This window comes from Bison bison, unplaced genomic scaffold (assembly GCF_000754665.1).
Source record: "Bison bison bison isolate TAMUID 2011002044 unplaced genomic scaffold, Bison_UMD1.0 scf7180017864190, whole genome shotgun sequence".
Classification (NCBI taxonomy): domain Eukaryota; kingdom Metazoa; phylum Chordata; class Mammalia; order Artiodactyla; family Bovidae; genus Bison; species Bison bison.
Window position 1 is genome coordinate 606,915 of NW_011494762.1, and position 25,220 is coordinate 632,134.

The 25,220-nt window shown below is 37.9% G+C and overlaps 1 protein-coding gene across 1 annotated transcript in view; it reads right to left on the reverse strand.

Annotated features, from left to right (window-relative positions):
* The window catches only part of TLK1 (tousled-like kinase 1), a 234,667-nt gene that overhangs the window by 95,672 nt on the left and 113,775 nt on the right, over positions 1-25,220 (reverse strand). Inside the window, exon 2 of the mRNA XM_010843803.1 lies at positions 18,584-18,702. Within this exon, the coding sequence (XP_010842105.1) occupies positions 18,584-18,697 (114 nt within the window). The 5' untranslated portion in view covers positions 18,698-18,702. The remainder of the gene's footprint in view (positions 1-18,583; positions 18,703-25,220) is intronic.

Below are 25,220 nucleotides of genomic sequence, written 5' to 3' on the forward strand. Positions count from 1 at the left end.
TGGGTGTTCATTGGAAGGACTGATACTGAGGCTGAAACTCCAATACTTTGGCCACCTCATGCAAAGAGTGACTCATTGGAAAAGACTCTGATGCTGGGAGGGATTAGGGGCAGGAGAAGGGGACGACAGAGGATGAGATGGCTGGATGGCATCACCGACTCGATGGACATGAGTTTGGGTGAACTCCGGGAGTTGGTGATGGACAGGGAGGCCTGGCGCGCTGCAATTTATGGGGTCGAAGAGTCGGACACGACTGAGCGACTGAGCTGAAGTGAATACCCTAGTAACAGCAAACTACGAAAATGAAACATTTTAAGAACAATCCTAAAGGACTTTCCCTGGCTGTCCAGCAGTTAATACGCCACACTTCCACTGCATGGGAAGCCAGTTTCATCCCTGGTTGGAGTCTAAGATCCTGCATGCTGCACAGTGTGGTCAAAATCAAATAAATAAATAAATAACTTTTAAGTTAAAAAAAAGGAGAGAATGAACACCCACCCACCCCCACTCCTCCCTTCCCCCTAAAAAAACCCAAAATACCACTCCTGGAAATTAAAAATATGATAGCAGAAACACACAGAAAATAAACTGGATGAATTCAAAGATAAAGCTGAAGAAACCTTCCCAGGAAGAGAAAAAAATAAAAGAAAAAAAGAAAACTAGAGAATCTGTCCAAGAGGTACTGTTCCAAAAAAAGAGTTCCAGAAAAAAGAAAGAAAACTAATGAGGTAAAATTATCAAAGAAATAATTGAAGAAACTTTTAAAGAACAAGTAAACATTAGTTTCTGGATTGGAAGGACACACTTCTGAATCACACTGGTTCAAGGAAAATCTATACCAACACACATTATAATAAATTTAAATACCAAGGATGTGAAGCTTCTAGAGAAGAATAAACAGGAAAATCTACATTGATCAGGAATAAGAGCAGCACTGGAGTGCTCAGGAGTAACACTGGAAGCTAGAAGGCAATGGAATAATGCCTTCAAAACTCTGTTAAAATGATTTCCAACCTAGAATCCTACACCCAAACTAACAGCTAAGTGAGAAGATGACAATACCCAAGGTCTCACATATCTGACTACCAATTTACCTTTTCTTAGGAAATGACTAGAAAATCTGCACCAACAAACAAAAGAATAAACCAAGAATGATGAAAATAGGGCATTTAAGAAACAAGCTCAAACATGGGACAGACACAGAATGAAGCCCCATGATGAAAAATAAGAGTGATTCCAGGATGACAGGCACCCAGAAGACACAGAGAGTAACTAGTCTAGATTTCAGAGGCTCTAAGTAAGTAGGTAATAAGTTGCTCAGTCGTGCCCAACTCTTTGCGACCCCACGGACTGCAGCCCACCAGGTTCCTGTGTCCATGAGATTTTCCAGGCAAGGATACTGGAGTGGGTTGCCATTTCCTTCTCCAAGGGATATTCCTGACCCAATGATCGAACCTGGGTCTCCTGCATCATGGGCAGATTCTTTACCTACTGAGCTATGGGTCAAAGGCTATGCCAACAGAAAAATAAGATGAAAACAGGTAAATAAACATATTTGAAAAAAAGACTGATAATATCTGCTAGAGATTATATGGATGCTTACATGAATACTAATAAACTAGAGAAATAAGTCAACTCTAGGAAAAACAAAAAGTTGTACAAAAGTATTAACAGAAACATAATTATGGAATCTCAAAGCTGTGAATAAAATTTAGTCATAATATAAACAATGAAATAATGATCTAACCAAAAACTAAAATATATCTAAATTAGGATAGGGTTGTAGAAGCTTGAGGGTTGGATAATGTTAAGTGTTACACTGCATCTTTTATAAAAGGAAGTCAATAAATACCAAAAAAACTGAAAAAAACCCACAAAGAGCTGTAATAATCTTATTGAGAAATATAAACATAAAAAGGTAAAACATATGTGGTATAATAAAAAACTACAGGTGAGAAGTACTGCCTCTATGAAGAATGAATGTAGGGTTAAAAGAATGGGGCATGCTTCATCTAATTTTCCTTACGGCTTTTAAAGCTCTGACCCTTGTGTGTCTTTTTCCTTCTTGAGCTTTAGGAATTCTTTACATATTCTGGGTATGAATCCTCTATGATTTTCCCTTCCACTCATATACTGGTATCATTTGAACATAGCTGCATTTATCAAATGATTTCCTTTATGACTACAGCCTTTTGTGACCCATTTATGAATCTGTCATTATTCTTATTAAAGCTTTACTGTTTTTATTTTTCATATTCAGATCTACAAATCACTTGGAATTGATTTTTCTATGATGGCAAGGAGTGATGATCTGAGTCATTTTCTTTCCCATGTGGATATTCAATTGATCCAGCATTACCTATTCTAAAAGACCACACTTTCCCCACTGCACTGCAGTATCACCTTTGTCATGTATTAAGTTAGTATATATGAATGGCTCTGCTACTGGACCCTATTCTCTTCCACTCGTCTATTTTCTTTCCTATGTCACTATCACAATGCTGTAATTACATTCCTTGGTATATACCTAAGAGAACTGAAAACATATGTCTACACGAAAACTTGTATCAGAATATTCACAGCAGCATTATTCCTGTAAAAAAAATAAAAACAACCTAAATGTCCACCAACTGCGAATGAATATACAAAATGTGAAACACATCAATATAATGAAACATCCAGTAATAAAAAGAAATGAGTACTAACACATACTACAATATTCATGAACCTTGAAAATACTCAACTAGGTGAAAAAACCTGCCACAGACATTAAACGCAATGTTCTGTATGACTGATTCCATTTATGTGAAACATTCAGAAGGGGCAAATCCATAGAGATAGAAAGTAGACTAGTGGTTTCCAGGGGACAAAGAGCAGGGGAAGAAAGCAGGAAAATGAAGAATTGCTGTAAATTTTTATAGGGTTTCCTTTGAGGGTGATAAAAATATTCTGGAATTAGTGGTGATGGCTGAACAACCTTGTGATATACTAGATACCACTGAAAAATACACTTTCATAGAGTCAATTTTACAGTCTATGAATTATATTGCAATACAAAAAGTTTCAAGTTGTTAAGGAAAAGAGTGTGGGGGTGAGAGCTTAACAGAATCTATAAATGATTATGTAATCATTTATACATTCAGATATACAGTAAGCGCACATGTAAGCACAAACTCACAGACTTTTGAAGTCTTCAAAGCAGAAAAAAATTTTTGCAAATATTCACAAGATGGTTTTTAAAACATACAAGTAACACAAGCACACAGAAAAAATTTCATTATAGAAACGTAAATTTTTCCCTCCCTGATCAGTCCTACTATACTGACAGGAAAAATATACCCATTTGAATGTAGAGTTCCAAAGAACAGCAAGGAAAGATTAGAAAGCTTTCCTAAGTGATCAGTGCAAAGAAATAGAAGTAAACAATAAAATGGGAAAGACTAGAGATCTCTTCAGGAAAATTAGAGATACCAAGGGAAATTTTCATGCAAAGATGGGCTCAATAAAGGACAGAAATGGTATGGACCTAATGGAAACAAAAGATATTAAGAAAAGGTGGCAAGAATATACAGAACTATACAAAAAAGATCTTTATGACCCAGAAAATCACAATGGTGTGATTACTCACCTAGTGTCAGACATCCTGGAATGTGAAGTTAAATGGGCCTTAGGAAGCATCACTACGAACAAAGCTAGTGGAGGTGATGGAATTCCAGTTGAGCTATTTCAAATACTATAAGATGGTGCTATTAAGTGCTGCGTTCAATATGCCAGAAAATTTGAAAAACTCAGCAGTGGTCACAGGACTGGAAAAGGTCAGTTTTCATTCCAATCCCAAAGAAAGGCAATGCCAAAGAATGTTCAGACTACCATACAATTGCACTCATCTCACATGCTAGTAAAGTAATGCTCAAAATTCTCCAAGCCAGGCTTCAACAGTACATAAGCCATGAAGTTCCAGATGCTCAAGCTGGATTTAGAAAAGGCAGAGGAACCAGAGATCAAATTGCCAGTATCCACTGGATCATCAAAAAAGCAAGGGAGTTCCAGAGAAACATCTATTTCTGCTTTATTGACTATGCCAAAGCCTTTGACTGTGTGGATCACAATAAACTGTGGGAAATTCTGAAAGAGATGGGAATACCAGACCAACTGACCTGCCTCCTGAGAAATCTGTATGCAGGTCAAGAAACAACAGTTAGAACTGGACATGGAACAATGGACTGGTTCCAAATGGGGAAAGGAGTACATCAATGCTGTATATTCTCACCCTGCTTATTTACCTTCTATGCAGAGTACATCATGAGAAACACTGGGCTGGATGAAGCAGAAGCCAGTATCAAGATTGCCGGGAGAAATATCAATAACCTCAGATATGCAGATGACACCACCCTTACGGCGGAAAGCGAAGAAGAACTGAAGAGCCTCTCAATGAAAAGTGAAGAGGAGAGTAAAAAAGTTGGCTTAAAACTCAACATTCAGAAAACTAAGATCATGGCAGCCGGTCCCATCACTTTATGGCAAATAGATGGGGAAACGGTGGAAACAGCAACAGACTTTATTTTTGGGGGCTCCAAAATGACTGCAGATGGTGACTGCAACCATGAAATTAAAAGATGCTTACTCCTTGGAAGAAAAACTATGACCAACCTAGATAGCATATTAAAAAGCAGAGATATTACTTTGCCAACAAAGGTCCATATAGTCAAGGCTATGGTTTTTCCAGTAGTCAGGTATGGATATGAGAGCACTGAAGAACTGATGCTTCTGAACTGTGGTACTGAAGACCCTTGAGAGTCTCTTGGACTGCAAGGAGATCCAACAAGTCCATTCTAAAGGAAATCAGTCCTGAATATTCATTGGAAGGACTGATGCTGAAGCTGAAACTCCAGTACTCTGGCCACCTGATGTGAAGAGCTGACCCATATGAAAAGACCCTGATGCTGGGAAAGATTGAGAGCAGGAGGAGAAGAGGATGAGATGGTTGGATGGCATCACTGACTTGATGGACATGAGTTTGAGTAAACTCTGGGAGTTGGTGATGGACAGGAAGGCCTGGCGTGCTGCAGTCCACGGGATAGCAAAGAGTCAGACACGACTGAGCGACTAAACTGAACTGAAGAAACCAGTAAGTACTTCTTATCGTGCTGCAGTCCACGGGATAGCAAAGACTCAGACACGACTGAGCGACTAAACTGAACTGAAGAAACAAGTACTTCTTAAAAACTAAGTGGAGGAAGGAAGAATGGTATAGGAATATCATACACAGAGCATCATAGAATGCCTATATAAAGAGGTGACATTTGAGCAGAAACCTGAAGTTAGGTAAGTGTATTTGAGACAACTGGCAAATAAACCAGTTTGAGTGCAGTATCGGGACACTCAAATAGGGTAGTCTAGAGCTAGATCAGAAGATCTACTATGACCATTTCATTTTAACTGTGATGGTAAGTCTTCGGAAGGGTCTGAAGTTGAGGAGATACTAATCTCAAATTTGTATTTGATTTTACTGTCTTTTACTTTATGATTATCTGAAATATTTTCTTTCCGGTTAATTCCAGTCTTTGTCATTTTGGGGGTATGTTTCCTGTCAACTGCCTAAAGATAGATTCTCATTTTTTTATCATAATATACACTTGGCTTTACTTCTACTATATTGTGTAAAAGCAGGTAAAAATGTTTCCTCTTTCTTCCTCATATTTATTAGACTAAGTTTCTTTTTGTTCTTCCTCCTATACCCCATCATAGTAAAAGTTCTATGTATAGTATCTCTGCTCTTCTGCTTACTACTTTCTTACTTTCAGCAAACATATAACCCTAAAAATCAAATCTTAATGAACTATTCTATATTCCTAGATGATTTTCTTATCTTTCTCCCTCATTCCTCTTCTCTCAGAGCATGATCATTATCAGAAATTTGATTCTTCAAATGGGTTTATTTCCACATTACAAACTCCTGGTGTTGCTATTATTAAAATCTGACTCGTATTAACAATGCATTTCACAGGCACGTTATCACTATCAATTCAAATAAAAAACACTGTAAGAGTCATTGCTCACCACTATCTGACATCCTGTAAGGTTCTGTTGTTTGTTATTGTCTATTTGCTAAGCCGTGTCCGACTCTTTTGATACCCCATGGACTGTAGCCTGCCAGGCTCCTCTGTCCATGCAAAATCCCAGGTAAGAATACTGGAGTGGGTTGCCATTTTCTCCTCCAGGGGATCTTCCTAACCCAGGCATCGAATCCACATCTCCTGCAATGGCAGGCGGGTTCTTCACCACTGAGCCACCAGAGAAGCCCTCTCTAATCTTTACCTGTACTATTAAATTTAAGTAAGTATTTTTATAATACAAGCTTATCCCCCAAAGAACAACAAAACCAACATTAGTACAGTATCATCATCCAACATACACTCCACACTCAAATTTTCCCTGTTGTCTCAAAAATGTCCTTTAAAATTGTTTTTCTCCCAATCCAGGAAGAAATCAGGATCTAGAGTCACACACTGCATTTGGCTAATAAGTCTTTTTTGTCTCATCCGACTTAGAATGGTCCCTCTACTTCTGTTTGCTCTTCATGGCACCAGCCACCAGGATGCCCCAGGGGTATTTCCTCATGATTAAATTCAAAGCAATGAAAACTAGAAGTGATCAGTGTTATTCTTATTACATCACCCTCGAGATGCGCATATCAAGCTCTCTGTGACATGACTAGTGCAAAGCTTAACCTTATTTACTATGGTGGTAATCAACACATCTCTCTACTTTAAAGGCACATTTGCTCTTTTATAATTAATAACTAATCTATAGGGTGGAGAAGGGAATGAAAAACCACTTCAGTATTCTTGCACTGAGAACCCCATGAACAGTATAAAAAGGCAGAAAGATACTACACAGAAAGATGAGCCCCCCAGGATGACAGATGTCCAATATGCTACCGGGAAAGACTACAGAAATAGTTCCAAAGAATGAACAGGCTGGGCCAAAGCAGAAAGGATGCCCAGCTGTGGATGTGACTGGGGGTAAAAGTAAAGTCTGATGCTATAAAGAACAATATCGCATAGGTACCTGGAATGTTTAGGTCCATGAATCAAGGTAAATTGGAAGTGGTCAAACAGGAGATGGCAAGAGTGAGCATCAACATTTTAGGAATCAGTGAACTAAAAAGGATGGAAATGGGTAAATTTTATTTAGATGACCATTATATCTACCACTGTGGGCAAGAATTGCTTAGAAGGAATGGAGTAGCCTCACAGCCAACAAGAGAGTCCAAAATGCAGTACTTAGTGCAATCTCAAAAATGACAGAATGATCTCAGTTCGTTTCAAAGGCAAACCATTCAGCACCACAGTAATCCAAGTCTATGCCCCAAAAACTAATGCCAAAGAAGCTGAAGTTGAACGATTCTATAAAGACCTATGAGACCTTCTAGAACCAATGCCCAGAATGTTCTTTTCATGATAAGGGACTGGAATGCAAAACTAGGAAGTCAAGAGATACCTGGAGTACCAGGCAAGTTTGGCCTTGGAGTACAAAATGAAGCAGGGCAAAGGCTAACAGAGTTTTGCCAAGAAAACACACTGGTCACAGCAAACACCCTCTTCCAACAACACAAGAGATGACTCTACACATCGACATCACCAGATGGTCAATACTGAAACCAGATTGATTATATTCTTTGCAGTCAAAGGTGGAGAAGCTCTATACAGTCAGCAAAGACAAGACTTGGAGCAGACTGTGGCTCAGATCATCAGCTCCTTATTACAAAATTCAGGCTCACATTGAAGAAAGTAGGAAAAACCACTAGGCTACTCAGGTATGATCTAAATCAAATCCTGTATGATTACAGTGGAGACGATGAATAGATTCAAGGGATTAGATCTGGTAGACAGAATCCCTGAAGAACTATGGACAGGTTTGTAACACTGCACAGGAGGCAGTGATCAAAACCATCCCCAAGAAAAAGAAATGCAAGAAGACAAAGTGGTTGCCTGAGGAGGCCTTACAAATAGACGAGAAAAGAAGAAAAAAAAATAGGCAAAGGAGAAAGAGAAAGATAAACCCAACTGAATGCTGAGTTCCAAAGAATAGCAAGGAGAGATGAGAAAGCAGCCTTAAGTAAACAATTCAAAGAAAGAGAGAAAAACAGCAGAATGGGAAAGACTAGAGATTTCTTCAAGAAAAAGAGATACGAAAGGAACATTTCATTTAAAGATGGGCACAATAAAGGACAGAAACAGCAAGGACCTAACAGAAGCAGAAGAGATTAAGAAGAGTTGGCAAGAATACATAGAAGAACTATACAAAAAAAGGTCTTAATGACCCAGATAACCACAATGGGGTGGTCACTCACCTACAGCCAGACATCCTACAGTGTAAAGTCAAGTGGGCCTTAGGAAGTATTATTACAAACAAAGCTAGTGGAGGTGATGGAATGCCAGTTGAGCTACTTCAAATCCTAAAAGATGATTCTATTAAAGTGCTGTACTCAATACACTAGCAAATTTGGAAAACTCAGCAGTGACCACAGGATTGGAAAAGGTCAGTTTTCATTCCAGTCCCAAAGAAAGATAACACCAAAGAATGTTCAAATTACCATATAATTGCATTCATTTAACATGCTAGCAAGATTATGCTCAAAATCCTTCAAGCTAGGCTTCAGCAGTACGTCAATCAAGAACTTTCAGATGTACAAGCTGGGTTTAGAAAAGGCAGAGGAACCAGAGATCAAACTGCCAACATCTGAAGGATTATAAAAAAACCAGGGAGTTTCAGAAAAACATCTACTTCTGCTTCACTGACTATACTAAAGCATTTGACTGTGTGGATCACAACAAACTGGAAAATTCTTAAAGAGTTGGTAACAGCTGACCATCTTACTTGCCTCCTGAGAAACCTGTACGCAGGACAAGAACCAACAGTTAGTACTGGACATGGAACAAAGGGCTGGTTCAAAATTGGGGAAAGCAGCATGTCAAGGCTGTATATTGTTATCCGGCTTATTTCACGTCTATGCAGAGTATGTCATGTGAAATGCCGGGCTGGATGAATCAAACTGGAATCAAGATTGCCGAAAGAAATAACAACGACCTCAGATATGCAGATGATACCACTCTAATGGCAGAAAGTGAAGAGGAACAGAAGAGCCCCTTGATGAAGGCGAAACAGGAGAGTGAAAAAGCTGGCTTAAAATTCAACATTCAAAAAACGAAGATAATGGCATCAGGTCCCATCACTTCATGGCAAATAGATGGGGGAAAATGGAAGCAGTGACAGATTTTATTCTCTTGAGCTCTAAAATCACTGCACATGATGACTGTGATCATGAAATTAAAAAACGCTTGCTCCTGGGAAGAGAAGCAATGACAAACCTAGACAGCGTATTAAAAGGCAGAGGCAAAGGTCCGTATAGTCAAAGCTATGGTTCCTCCAACAGTCATATAACAATGTGAGAGCTGGACCATAAAGAAGGCTGAGCGCTGAAGAACTAATGTTTTTGAACTGGTGCTAGAGAAGACTCAAGAGTCCTTCAGACTGCAAGATCAAACCAGTCAATCATAAAGGAAATCAGTCCTGCATATTCACTGGAAGGACTGATGCTGAAGCTCCAATACTTTGACCACCTGATGCGAACAGATGATTCACTGGCAAAGTCCCTGTCTGTGAAAGACTGAGGGCAAGAGAAAGGGGCAACAGACAGTAGGATGGTTGGACTGGATGGCATAAGTAATTCAATGAATGTGAGTTTGAGCAAACTCTGGGAAATAGTGAAGGACCGGGAAGCCAGGTTGCTACAGTTCATGAGATCACAGAGAGTTCTGACAGGACTTGGCAACTAACATTAGGGTGAAACTTTGAAACCCTGTAAAACACTGTTCTCCAAAACGTTTTACTAAATGGTTTTAGCATCCATTGATGATCCTTAACTTAATCTGTACTGGGAAACACTATGTTGATTTTCTGAGTCTATATTCTTCCTACATTAGCTGACACTCTTCTAAGAGATTGCCACGTAACATTAAGCATACCTAGCTTGGTTCCTCGGAGTAGGCAATGGCACCCCACTCCAGTACTCTTGACTGGCAAATCCCATGGACGGAGGAGCCTGGTGGGCTGCAGTCCATGGGGTCGCTAGGAGTCGGACACGACTGAGCAACTTCACTTTCACTTTTCACTTTCATGCATTGGAGAAGGAAATAGCAACCCACTCCAGTGTTCTCGCCTGGAGAATCCCAGGGACGGGGGAGCCTGGTGGGCTGCCGTCTCTGGGGTCGCACAGAGTCGGACATGACTGAAGCGACTTAGCAGCAGCAGCAGCAGCTTGGTTCCTAAGTCCTAGTCCCCACTAAAGTGAAGTAAGGTTCCTTGAAAAGGTCTGTTTACAGTTTGGGGGGTTTTGTTTAATCGAAGAAAAACTGCTTTACAGTGTTAAGTTTCTACTAAACAGCAACATGAATCAGCCATAGGTCTGTTCACATTTATCACAGAGACGACAGTGATACTTGAAAGAGATGATGGAGATGTGTATATACGCATGAACACAAAATTGACAAAAATGCTTATATTTCTTAAATCTAGATAAAGAGTATATAAGTATTCTTATAAAATATTTCCAATTTTTCTATAAGTATAGTATTACTTTTCAAAGTAAAAAGTTGTTTCAAAAAGGTGGGGGAGGGGGGTGGGCAGAGGCGACCATGCAGGAATGCATAAATACCAGTTAGAGAGAGAACAGAAATAAATGACTAAAGAGTTTCATCATAAAACTAAAAACAGAACATGTAACTTTTTTTTTTAAACATATAACCTTTAAAACATCAGGAAAAACTGCATCTGTCCAATGGAAAGCAAGGAGTGGAAGGGAATGAAAGTCAAGAAGATATCAATTAGAAGGTATCAACCAATAGATGGCAGAACCAAGTCAGAAAATAAAAATAATTATAATAGGTGTAACAGACTGAATTCACCATTTGAGAAAAATGCTCATTTTCCGTCCAAAAGAGGAGACATACTGTCTATAAGAAACACAATTAAAAATAATAAAAATAAAGGAACAGAAAAACATACCTAAGACAAATATGAACCAAAACAAAGCCAAGGACAGTACTTAAGATCTAACAAAAACAAGTATTTTCTAAAAAATAATTATGTAGCCATGAAAAGAACCAAAAAAGATATATGCATGTAAAAAGGTAGCATCAAAATACATCAAGCCAAAACTGATAAACAACAAGCTGAAATGCATACCTCAATAATCACAATTAAAGATTTAAAAATACGACAGTACAAGGAGATCTCCAAGATCTGAACTAATACAATTAGAAGCTATTAGATATGAAATGTTTATAAAACAGGGCACATTTCAGCACTGATGTCACACAAACTGTATTTTCAAAAAACAATGCAAAAAATTTAATTCTATAACAAAAGAAGAGCTCAAAATAACTAAACTTAAGAGGAGTGACCATACAAATGTTTATAGTAAGTGTATTTGTAATCCTTAAAATACTTAAAATAACCTAGATGCTCTTTATCTAGTAGAAATGGATTTAAAAAAAAATTGTGGTTTATTTTTTACACACTACAGTATAAAAAACAGATAACCAACGAGGACCTACCCTATAGCAGAGGGAACTATACTCAGTATCTTGTAATAATCTATAATGGAAATGAATCTAAAGAAAATATATATATATGTATGCATGTATAACTGAATTCACTTTGCTGTACACCTGACACACAACACTGTAAATCAACTATATTTTAATAAAAATTTAAAAAACAAATGTATCAATATTTTATACAATAGAACACTATTTAACAATAAAAATTAACTATTGATAATATTACAACAATGGATGAATCTCAAAGGAATGTATTTTTCTAAGATAAAAGAAGTCGGAATCTAAGGTTACATATTTATAATACTGACTCCATTTGTATGACAGGCTTGCAAAGACAAAACTATAAAAACAGTAAATAAATCAGTGGTTACCAGAGGCAACCTAAAGGACAGAGTACAAAAGGGCATGGGGGAATATTCTGAGAACTATATTACATCCTAATTGTGGTGGAGGTTACACAATTTTATGCATTCACAAAACTTACAGCACAAATCACTTAAAATCCATACATTTTACTGTATATTAATTATGTTGCCATATAAATAATCTAACTCATTCAACTCAACAGCTGGAAGAAGAGCCACAGAGCAAATCCAACAAGTAAATTATGATGACAGAAATCAATGGGGAAAATAAACTGAAACAGATTAAAACCAAATTCTTTGAAACAGTTACTTAATTAGAGCTCTGGCAGGAATGAACAGAAAAGCAGAATCTGAAAGAATAAACAGAAATGAATAAGAATTGAGATTTTTTTTCAAGTGTTATAACTATCCACTAATAAGTCTGAAAAGCTTAACTGAAATAGATTAAACTAACTAATATTAATGAAATTTAAATGATAATGAAAGACCTTTCTTCACAACAAACCCCAGGACAAGACAGTTTTACAGGTAAACGTCTACTCATCTTCCCATGAACATTTTCTACCATATATACGATGTTGAAAAAATTAAAAACAGCAAGAAAATGGTTCACTTTATGGGGATAGTGTGATACTGTTTTATAAAACAGACAAGGTGGTGTGATGAAAATGTTCTATATCTTAAAAAGATGTGGATTACTACAAGTGTATACATTTGTCAAAACTCACTAAAATATTACTCTTCAGGTCAGTGCATCTATTTCTTTTACAACCATACAAGTACAAATCCTAACTAAAATAGCTAGTCATGTATTAAATCTAATAAATTTTTAAAATAGTATATCATAACCAAGTTGGGTTTATCCCAGAAATGCAAAGTTCAATGTTTTTTAAAATTTGTTACACTTACTATTTTTAAGACAAATGAACAAAAAAATTCTTAACTAACCAGGAATGGAAAAGTTCTTCTGCTATGTGGTCATGGTTATATACACATAACCTACAGCAAACATTATACTTAATGGACAAACTTTGGATGATTCCTCTTGAACAGGACAAGACATAGTACTGAAGCTCATGACCAACACACACACACACACACACACACACACATATGAAGTGTAAGAAATTAAACTGTAATTTGGGGGAAATAACTATTTCTCTTGGACAAATCTAAATAATCAACAAAGTAGTATAACCAATAAAAGAGACCAAAGTAAGACTACTAAACACAACACCAGTCTATAAAAATAAAAAACCTCCTAGGTCACCAAGAGCTAACTAGAAAATATAAAAAATACTTCAGCCACAAAAACTTTCAAGTATCCAGAAATAAGCCCAAAAAATTCATAAAAATAGCCAAAAATTCTGTATAACTCTACAGAGAGAACTGAACAAATGGAGAGACATTTCAGGTACTTAGATGGGACAACCTAATCTTACAAACATTTCAATACTCCAAAAATCAATCTGCATTTAGGACAAAAATTCCATTTGATCTTTAAAGGAAAAAGATACAAATGAGTTATTAAAGAAGAATCATCCCCAAGTGCTAACAACTAAAGACATGCTCAAATTTTACATGAGGGAATAAAGATCCATAAATAATTGAGTCAATCTTACAAAAGAAGATTAAAGGAGAGACTTGCTTTACCACAGAAACAAGACAAACCAAAACACAACCATATTCTTTACGTGATACTGACAGAAGAACACAGAAAGACCACCGGAACGTAAGGTAAATTTCAGACAGCTCAGAATATACACGTGGCAAATCAACACATAATACAGGTGCATCACACATCAGTGGGAAAATATGGATGCTTTAAGAAGTGGAGAAAACTGGTTTACTATGTGGAAAAAAATAAAACCTGATCTTTACCAATATTATATAAAAGATGAGGCCTCAATGGGCTAAAGAATAAATATAAAAGTAAAACTATAAAACAGAAGCAATTGTATTTGTGCCTCACGGGTGGGAAACAAGAATTTCACTTTTAGAATACCATCAGAGTCCACTGGACCCAACTTTAGCTTTCTGGCTTCTTTTTCAAGTCAGTTTGTAATAATTAATATTTCAGGACTTTTATTCTTTGAGACCATCCACAGAATAAAAATAGGAATTTATTTTTAATAGAATATAACACGTTCTACCTTGCAATTAATTACCAGATGTCCACCGGCTTTCATAAATCCAAAATACATTATGGGATCTTACTGATCTTATCTTTCCTATATTTTGTTATTATATCATAAAAGGAAGTCATTACTTCTCATTGTTCATCAATTATTCAAGTATGCTGAAACAAAGAGAAGCCTCTAAAATAAAACGGAAGAATGATTATATGATAGGCAGAATATTGGTTCCCCATTGATGTCTATGCCCTAAACACCAGAATGTTATTGTATACAGCAAAAGGGACTCTGCAGATGTGATTAAGGATGAGAATTTTAAAATGGGGAAATTATACCAGATTATCCAGATTGAGGTGGGCCCAATCTAATCATATTAGCAATTATAAGTGAAGAGCCCTTCTAGGCTATGGTCCATTACATGTGATTGTCAAAGATTGAGAGAGATGCAACACTGCTGGCTCTGAACATGCAGGAAGGACACCATCAGCCAAGAAATGCAGGCAGCCTCTCACAGCTGGAAAAGGCGTGGCAAATCAATTCTCCTTCAAGACCCCAGAAAGACATGCAGCAACGCAGACAGCTTGATTTTAGCCCAGTGAGACTTGGGTCAGACTTCAGATGCTACAGAATTATAAGATGATAAATGCGTACTGTCTTGAGCAACTTCGTGATAATTTATAGTAGAAATAGAAAAACAGTACAGATTTAATGACTAAAAGGATGATGTAATAGTGAATAAATTATAAAATAAATTTATAAATAAATTATAAAGTTATTTTCTTTACCTCAAAGTACTGCATCATCTTTCAAAAACATATAAATGACTAAGAAACTATCTTTGGAGTCTGATTTTAGCTTTTATCAACTCCAGCTAATAAAAAATTTTCATTTTCTACTTAAGATGATCAAGAGAAGAAAATGACAGATGATAATTTACATTTATTAAACAAATCAGAAAATAAATATAAAGAGATAACGGCACCTAAAACTGATGATGGGGACAATAAACATATAAATAAAATCTGAGTCTTCAAATGACAGTATCTTACATGAATTTTCTCAAATTCAAGAATCAATGAACTGGACAATATATTTCTAAGAGGAGGAAAAAGGGAAACACTGTATTCTCATCCACTAATTCATTCAACTGAAGGACTTGATCATACAATGTTCTGCAACAAGAACCTGGGCCATTTTTAAGCTCAAAGGATGCACAACAATATCCTTCATCTTTTATGATGCTTGTGCACCAAGATTTACTTGATACAAAGAGATTTTTAAGTATGTTTAAATGCATATTAAAATTTCTAATAAAGTTGCTATTATATTTTCTATTGCTGAAAATTAGTAAAATAACAAAATATAAACATAGCAAAAAAGATATAGATCTAGATCATTTGACCTAGATGGTTACTGGTGACAACTGTTTTTCTTAGTAAAACCAAAAGTTGGTATACTAAGGTATAGACCATAAAGCAAAAAAAATTAGTGAGTTTGAATACAACAACATTAAAGAGTTCTGTACCATATTTATGGTGGATATGATGGATACTATAAAAAAAGCTAACAGACATGACAAAATGAAAGAAGTTATCTGCACTGTATGTAATCAACATGGAATATATAGAATATACAAGGGACATATGAAAAACAGTGGCTCTGATGGTAAACAATACAGGAGACAAAAGAGACATGGGCTCAATCCCTGGGTGGAGAAAATCCCCTGGCAACCTACTCCAGTATCCTTGCCCAGAAAACTCCATGGACAGAGAAGTCTTGTGGGTTACATGGGGTAGGAAAGAGTCAGACATGATAAAGCGACTTAGCGCAGCACAGCAGCCCAGCAAGACACACAGCACAGCAAAATATACCTTCTGGGCTATCGAACATGAGGAATCTGGATGATGCCAAGGGTTTCTTGGATACAGAAATACTCATGCACTCTGCTGAATGCAAATAAGTTTTATACAACCATTATAAACAGCACACACTATTTATTCAATTTAAATCTATACATGTCCTATGCTCTATCAATTCTGCTGTTAGGAATATATTTTTAAAAAATGTTTACTAAGTCACAAAACAGAACAGTTACAAGAAATTCACCACAATGTGAGGTAGCGGGGAGTTGGAGACAACCTGAGATCGATCACTGGAAGCCATAACAGATATACTATTCATTTTATGCAGGAGGTAGCAGCAGTGGACTACTGTACAGATAGGAACATATATAACAGCAACATGAGTTACAGGGGCAAAGAAGAAACAAAAAGGATAAGGAAAGGTGAAAATTATGTAATGGGAAAAAGACAGTACATCTAACAAATTCATTTCTACTCTTGAAACCTATTATGCTATATTACAACATAAATACTCAAAATATAGTATCAGTTCAGTCACTCAGTCGTATCTGACTCTTTGCGACCCCACAGACTGCAGCACGCCAGGCTCCCCTGTCCATCAACAAATCCCTCAGCTTGCTCAAACTCATGCCCATCCAATCAGTGATGGCATCCAAACATCTTATCCTCTGTCATCCTCTTCTCCTGTCTTCAATCTTTCCCAGCATCAGGGTCTTTTCCAATGAGTCACTTCTCTGCATCAGCTGGCCAAAGTATTGGAGTTTTAATTTCAGCATCAGTCCTTCCAATGAACACCCAGGACTGATTTCCTTTAGGATTGACTGGTTTGATCTCCTTTCAGTCCAAAGGACTCTCAAGAGTCTTTTCGAACACCACATTTCAAAAGCATAAATTCTTCAGCGTTCAGCTTTCTTTATGGTCCAACTCTCACATCCATACCTGACTACTGGAAAAACCATAGCTTTGACTAGATGGACCTTTGTTGGCAAAGTAATGTCTCTGCTTTTTAATATGCTATCTAGGTTGGTCATAGCTTTTCTTCTAAGGAATAAGTGTCTTTTAATTTCATGGCTACTGTCACCATCTGCAGTGATTTTGGAGCCCAAAAAAATAAAGTCTGTCACTGTTTCCATTGTTTCCCTAAGTATTTGTGATGAAGTGATGGGACCAGATGCCATGATCTTAGTTTTCTGAATGTTGAGTTTTAAGTCAACTTTTTCACTCTCCTCTTTCATCAAGAGGCTCTTTGGTTCTTTGCTTTCTGCCATACATGTAATGTCATTTGTATATCTGAGGTTATTGATATTTTCCCCAAAAATCTTGACTCCAGCTTGTGCTTCATCCAGCCTGGCATTTCTCATGATGTACTCTGTATATAAGGTAAATAAGCAGGGTGACAATATACAGCACTGATGTACTCCTTTCCCCATTTGGAACCAGTCCATTGTTCCATGTCCAGTTCTAACTGTTGCTTCTTGACCTGCATACAGATTTCACAGAAGGCAGGTAAGGTGGTCTGATAGTCCCATCTCTTTAAGAATTTTACACAGTTTGTTGTGATCCACACAGTCAAAGGCTTTGACATAGTCAATAAAACAGAATTAGGTATTTTTCTGGAACTCTCTTGCTTTTTCTATGATCTAACAGATGTTGGCAATTTGATCTCTGGTTCCTCTGCCTTTTCTAAATCCAGCTTGAACATCAGGAAGTTCACGGTTCACATACTGTCGAAGCCTGACTTGCAGAATTTTGAGCATTTCTTTGCTAGCGTGTGAAATGAGTGCAACTGTGCAGTAGTTTGAGCATTCTTTGGCATTGCCTTTCTTTGGGATTGGAATGAAAACTGACCTTTTCCAGTCCTGTGGCTCCTGCTGAGTTTTCCAAATTTGCTGGCGTATCGAGTGCAACACTTCCACAGCATCATCTTTTAGGATCTGAAATAGCTCAACTGGAATTCTGTCAGCTCCGCTAGCTTTGTTTGTAGTGATGCTTCCTAAGGCCCACTTGACTTCGCATTCCATGACTTCTGGCTCTAGGTGAGTGATTGCACCATCATGGTTATCTGGGGTCATGAAGATCTCTTTTGTATAGTTCTGTGTATTCTTGCCACCTCTTCTTAATATCTTCTGCTTCTGTTAGGTCCACACCATTTCTGTCCTTTATTGAGCCCATCTTTGCATGCAATGTTCCCTTGGTGTCTCTAACTTTCTTGAAGAGATCTCTAGTCTTTCCCATTCTATCGTTTCCCTCTATTTCTTTGCATTGATCACTGAGGAAGGCTTTCTTATCTCTCCTTGCTATTCTTTGGAACTCTGCATTCAGATGGGTATATCTTTGCTTTTCACTTTCACTTTCTTTTCTTTTTTTCAGCTATTTGTAAGGCCTCCTCAGAGAACCATTTTGCCTTTTTGTAAAATGGTATGCAAAATATAGTATGCTATACTAGAAATCAGGTATAAAAACACTGGACTTTTTCCTATACATTATAAAAATAATAGTAAGTACTAACTTGTTGTTAAATATAAATCCTTTACAAAATATGCATACTTTAATACAAAGAAAAAATGTCAAATAAAGATTACAATTTTACTCACTTTAGCTCCAACACTGCAACTGCCCGTGCTCCCCGTGCTCCCACTTGCAACTCCTGTAAATCTAGCTTCCAATAATTCTTGCCTTCTTGGATCCAGACTATGAAGCTCATCCATTGCACCTATTAAGACCAAAAAAAAAAAAAAAAGCACACTTACATATGTATTTATATACTTACATCTAAAATATATTTATGTAATTAGCTATGACAAACCTAAACAGCGTATTAAAAAGCAGAGACATCACTTTTCCGACAAAGATCCATATAGTCAAAGCTATAGTTTTTCCAGTAGTCATGTATGGATGTGAGATTTGGATCATAAAAAAGGCTGAGTGCTGAAGAATTGAAGCTTTTGAGAAGATTCTTGAGAGTCTCTTGGACTGCAAGGAGATCAAATCAGAAATCATCCCTGTATATTCACTGGAAGGACTGATACTGGGCTGAAGCCCCAATACTTTGGCCACCTGATGTGAAGAGCCGACTCTTGGAAAAGACCCTGATGCTGGGCAGGAAGAGAAGTGGCAACAGAGGATGAGATGGTTGGATGGCATCATGAACTCAATGGACATGAATTTGAGAAAACTCCGAGGGATAGTGAAGGACAGGGAAGCCTGGTGTGCTGCAGCCCATCTGGTCGCAAAGAGTCAAGACACGACTGAACAACAACAATTAGTTGAAATGTAAATATAAACTTAACGAATCTAAAAGCAGATGAATGTAAGGACTTTAAAGGTTTTTATAATGCCCACAATTATTTATCAAAATAACCTATGATGGATTTCCAACACTTTTTGACTGCAATCCACAGTAACAAATATATTTTCACCCAAATCAACACATACATACATACATTTTATATTAAAAGTTCCAGAACTGTTTATTACTATATGCTGCAAGCTCCAATATTTTCTAGTTTATTCTAATCCATTAAAAAGGAAAAAATGCTGTTTTTGAGCTATTAAATTAATTTGATGAGCCATTAGTGGACCCAAGTCCACTTCTCATAATATAATCACCCTACTCTGAGCTTTACGGAATTTTGCACTAAGTGGTATTACTACTTAAATATTTTGCTTATATATAATTCATGACTTGGTTGTTTTGTTGTTATTTAGTTGCTAGGTCACGGTTCGACTCTTTTGCAACCCCAACTCTTTTGCAGCCCGCCAGGCTCTCTGTCCATGGTATTTCCCAAGCAAGAATATTGAAGTAGGTTGCCATTTCCTTCTCCAGGAGATCTTTCCAATCCAGGGATCAAATCCATGTCTCCTGCTTGGCAGGTGGATTCTTTATCATTAAGCCACCTGGGAAGCACTCAATTTATGACTAAGTGTATTTGAAACTGGGAAGACTCTTATTACTGTCATGTCCAAAGATTTTTTTGTACAGTGTTTTCAGTTTCTAGCAGGCAGACACAAACACACACAAATATCAAGCAGATCACTGAGATATCATCTATTATTAAACAACAACCCTAAGAATTAAAGAGGGGAAAATGAACTCCCTCATGTAATTTCAACGAAGCAGACTAAAGCACCACAAATTCTAGTTAAAGTTCAACTAAACTCTTAAAAATCCTCTCCTCCATGTCTGCTAATTCTCTACTGATAAAACTTTAGGAGTGACCTAAGTGAGTCAAAGGGAGCTGGAGGATATTATCAGAATCCAAAACCACATGTGAAACATATTCAAACTACACTAGACCCCTTTCACACACCGTAATGTTTTTCTTCTAAAACTTAAGAGCTATTCCTATAGTCCTTAACCCTTTAAAGTTTCCTCATTATCTTCCACCTTCATCTGGATGGAGCGCTAGAGAGATAATGGCCACCCTTTCATGTTTATTAGCGTTTCTCTGCCTGTATGTATCTGCCCTGTCCATTCTTCATTCTTCCATCTTAGACAAAAAGGTAGCTAAGTCCAAAAACCTAAAGCCTTCATTTCTTGTTTTTGATCCTATTCCTTCTTAATATTCAAGAAATCTTGCATCTGCATGTATCCCTGCTCTCTTGTGCATCTCTCCCCTCCCTCCCTCCTTCTGTCTCACATATGCCTTTAAAAAAAATAAAACTGAAGCTTGAATTTTGTGCAATTAATATCAGAAAATTTAATTATTTCCTTACACTGGTGATTTATAACCCTAACTAGTTTTAGGTCCCTAGAATCTAGTTTCTATCATAAGTATACTCCTGACAATGTACTTTCAAGTATCACTGCTGCTAAGTCGCTTCAATCGTGTCCGACTCTGTGTGACCCCATAGACGGCAGCCCACCAGGCTCCCCTGTCCCTGGGATTCTCCAGGCAAGAACACTGGAGTGGGCTGCCATTTCCTTCTCCAATGCATGAAAGTGAAAAGTCAAAGTGAAGTCGCTCAGTTGTGTCCGACTCTTAGTGACCTCATGGACTGCAGCCTACTAGGCTCCTCTGTCCATGGGATTCTCCAGGCAAGAGTACTGGACTGGGGTGCCATTGCCTTCTCCGTCAAGTATCACTAGTACTTCCTATTTCCATGGTCATCCAGTGGTTAAGAATCCACCTTGCATTGTGATACACCAGTTCAATCCCTGGTCCAGGAAGATCCCAGGTGCCACAGAGCAACTAAGCCCGTGTGCCACAACCAGCCAGTCAGCGTTCTACAGCCTACGAGCTGCAACTACTGGGCCAACATGCAGCAACTCTGAAGTCCGCATGCCTAGAGCCTGAGCTCCACAACAGCAGCAAGCACTGCGACAGAAGCCTGCCCCCTGAACCAAGAGCAGCCTCTACCGCCCCAACTAGAGAAGGCCTGTGTACAGCAATGAGGACACGCTGCAACCAAAACATAAAATACATCTTAAAAAAAAAAACAACTGTCAGTTGGTTGACAGACAGGAAAAACATTTTCTGTAAGTCTTTGATTTTTATCCATTTTCTTCATAATGATTTGAGAAGAGGAAATGTTTAATTTTGAAGTGAAAATATCTAATTTTTCTATTTATGGTTATTATCTTTCTATTACCAAGAAAACTTTGCATGTCCCAAAGTGAAAAAACAATCTTTTTAAGTTTTATGTTTTTCCACTTAGGTCTATGATTTATCCTAAATTAATATTTGTGTATGGTAGGGGGTCAGAATTTTTTCCCATATGCTTTTCCTGTTTTATTAATCACCACTTATCAAAAAACAGAAGCAGCAAAATTCTGCATTCACCAATAGTTTTGGTGGGTTTCTCAGGAGCAAAAAAATATATATATATATTATATACAGTACTAATATAAAGACAAACATGTAAACCAATGGAATAAAATAGAGAGCCCAGAAATAAGAATGCTGAGACCATTCCATGGGGGGGAAAACAGTCTTTTCAACAAACAGCATTGGAAAGACTGGATATCCACACGCAAAAATGTTAAGTTGAACACTTCCCTAACATCAAATACAAAAATTAACTCAAAATGGATCAAATGCTTAAATATAAAGACCTGAAACTGTAAAACTCATAGAAGAAAAACAAGGGAAAATCTTCAGACACTGGATCTGGCAATGATTTCTTGGATATAAAAACAAAAGCTCAGCAACAAAAGAAAATATATGTAACTGGACTTTATCAAAATTAACTTCCCTGGTGGTCCAGTGGCTAATGTTCTAAGCTCCCAATGCAGGAGACCAGGGTTAAATCCTTGGTCAGGGAACTAGATCCCACATCCGAACTTGAAGCCTGTGCTACAAAGGCTTCAAGGCCTTTGGAGGAGAGGATTTCAATCCGGGGCCAGAGAGGAGGCTTGACACTCAGAGCTTTTTATGTAACAATTTTATTAAAGGTAAAATAGATACAGAAAGCTTCTGACAGACATTAGAAGGGGGCAGAAAGAATGCCCCACTGTAGTTTTTAGCAAGGCATATGTCTGTTAGCAAGCTGCTAATCAGATAAGAGAGAAACGTCAAGGTTGAGGGAATTTCACCAGGCCCCTGTCCCACAACATGCATTTTTAAGATAGAATACCAAAGGTGTGTCATTCTCCACCCCTCCCCCCCAAAAAATGACCTGAATACTGGCTTGTTTAGCCATTATCAGCCCAGGTTTGAGAAAAGAAAAGAAAAAAAAAAAAGTTAGTCTTAGGCTGAACCAATTTGAAGAAAGGCAGACTGCAAAGCAAATACATAGTTTCAGTAATACAGCTTAAGGAAAACATTTACATAAGAAAAACCCATTGGTTAGCTCAAGGTTTGAGAAAAGTTAAGTTGAGGCAGAACCAGGTAACCTCAACAGAGAAGGGGAAAAGCCTGCCACTTGTAGTGTATTTCCTCCTGCCACCTGGGAACTTCTGGTCTTCCTACCTGTTAACCCTCTTAAAAGTGAAAGTGAAGTCGCTCAGTTGTGTCCGACTCTTTGTGACCCCATGGACGGTAGCCTACCAGGCTCCGCAATCCATGGGATTTTCCAGACAAAAATACTGGAGTGGGCTGTAAATGGGAGAAAACATCTGCAAGTCCTACGTCTCATAACGGATTGCTATCTAGAGATTGCAATGCGAGAGACCTGGGTTGAATCCCTAGGTTGGGAAGATCCACTGGAGAAGGGAAAGGTTACCCACTCCAGTATCCTGGCCTGGAGAATTCCATAGACTCTAGTCCATGGATCGTGAAGATCTTTTTTGTACAGTTCTTCTGTGTATTCCTTCCACCTCTTCTTAACATCTTCTGCTTCCGTTAGGTCCCTACCATTTCTGTCCTTTATTGAGCCCATCTTCCCATGAAATGTTCCCTTGGTATCTCTAATTTTCTTGAAGAGATCTCTAGTCTTTCCCATTCTATTGTTTTCCTCTATTTCTTTGCACTGATCACTGAGGAAGGCTTTCTATCTCTCCTTGCTATTCTCTGGAACTCTGCATTGAAATGGGTATATCTTTCCTTTTCTCCTTTGCTTTTCACAGCTATTTGTAAGGCCTCCTTAGACAGCCATTTTGCTTTTTTGCAAAATTCTTTTTCCTGGGGATGGTCTTGATTCCGGTCTCCTGTACAATGTCACAAACCTCCGTCCATAGTTCATGAGGCACTCTGTCTATCAGATCTAGTCCCTTAAATCTATTTCTCACTTCCACTGTATAGTCATAAGGGATTTGATTCAGGTCATACCTGAATGATCTAGTGGTTTTCTCCACTTTCTTCAATTTCAGTCTGAATTTGGCAATAAGGAGCTCATAATCTGAGTCACAGTCAGCTCCTGGTCTTGTTTTTGCTGACTGTATAGAGCTTCTCCATCTTTGGCTGCAAAGAATATAATCAATCTGATTTTGGTGCTGAACATCTGGTCATGTCCATCTGTAGAGTCTTCCCTTGTGTTGTTGGAAGAGGGTGTTTGCTATGACCAGTGCGTTCTCTTGGCAAAACTCTATTAACCTTTGTCCTGCTTCATTCTGTATCCCAAGGCCAAATTTGCCCGTTACTCCAGGTGTTTCTTGACTTCCTACTTTTGCCTTCCAGTCCTCTATAATGAAAAGGACATCTTTTTTTCAGTGTTAGTTCTAGAAGTTCTTGTAGGTCTTCATAGAACTGTTCAACTTCAGCTTCTTCAGCATTACTCGTTGGGGCAGAGACTTGGATTACTGTGATATTGAATGGTTTGCCTTGGAAATGAACAGAGATCATTCTGTCGTTTTGGAGACTGCATCCAAGTACTGCATTTCGGACTCGTTTGTTGACTATGATGGCTACTCCATAATAATCACAATGGTGTGATCACTCACCTAGAGCCAGACATCCTGGAATGTGAAGTCAAGTGGGCTTTAGGAAGCATCACTATGAACAAAGTTATTGGAAGTGATGCAATTCCAGTTGAGCTATTTCAAATCCTAAAAGATGATGCTGTGATGATGCTGCACTCAATATGCCAGCAAATTTGGAATACTCAGCAGTGGCCACAGGACTAGAAAAGGTCAGTTTTCATTCCAATCCCAAAGAAAGGCAATGCCAAAGAATGCACAAACTACCGCACACTTGCACTCATCTCACACACTAGTGAAATAATGCTTAAAACTCTCCAAGCCAGGCTTCAGCAATACGTGAACCGTGAAATTCCAGACATTCAAGCTGGTTTTAGAAAAGGCAGAGGAACCACAGATCAAATTGCCAACATCCGCTGGATCATCGAAAAAGCAAGAGAGTTCCAGAAAAACATCTATTTCTGCTTTATTGACCATGCCAAAGCCTTTGACGGTGTGGATCACAATAAACTGTGGAAAATTCTGCAAGAGATGGGAATACCAGACCACCTGACCTGCCTCTTGAGAAATCTGTATGCAGGTCAGGAAGCAACAGTTAGAATTAGACATGGAACAACAGACTGGTTCCAAATAGGAAAAGGAGTACATCAAGGCTGCATATTGTCACCCTGCTTATTTAACTTATATGCAGAGTACATCATGAGAAACGCTGGGCTGGAGGAAGCACAAGCTGGAATCAAGATTGCCAGAAGAAATATCAATAACCTCAGATATGCAGATGACACCACCCTTACGGCAGAAAGTGAAGAAGTACTAAAGAGCTTCTTGATGAAAGTGAAAGAGGAGAGTGAAAAAGTTGGCTTAAAGCTCAACATTCAGAAAACTAAGATCACGGCATCTGGTCCCATCACTTCATGGCAAATAGATGGGGTAAC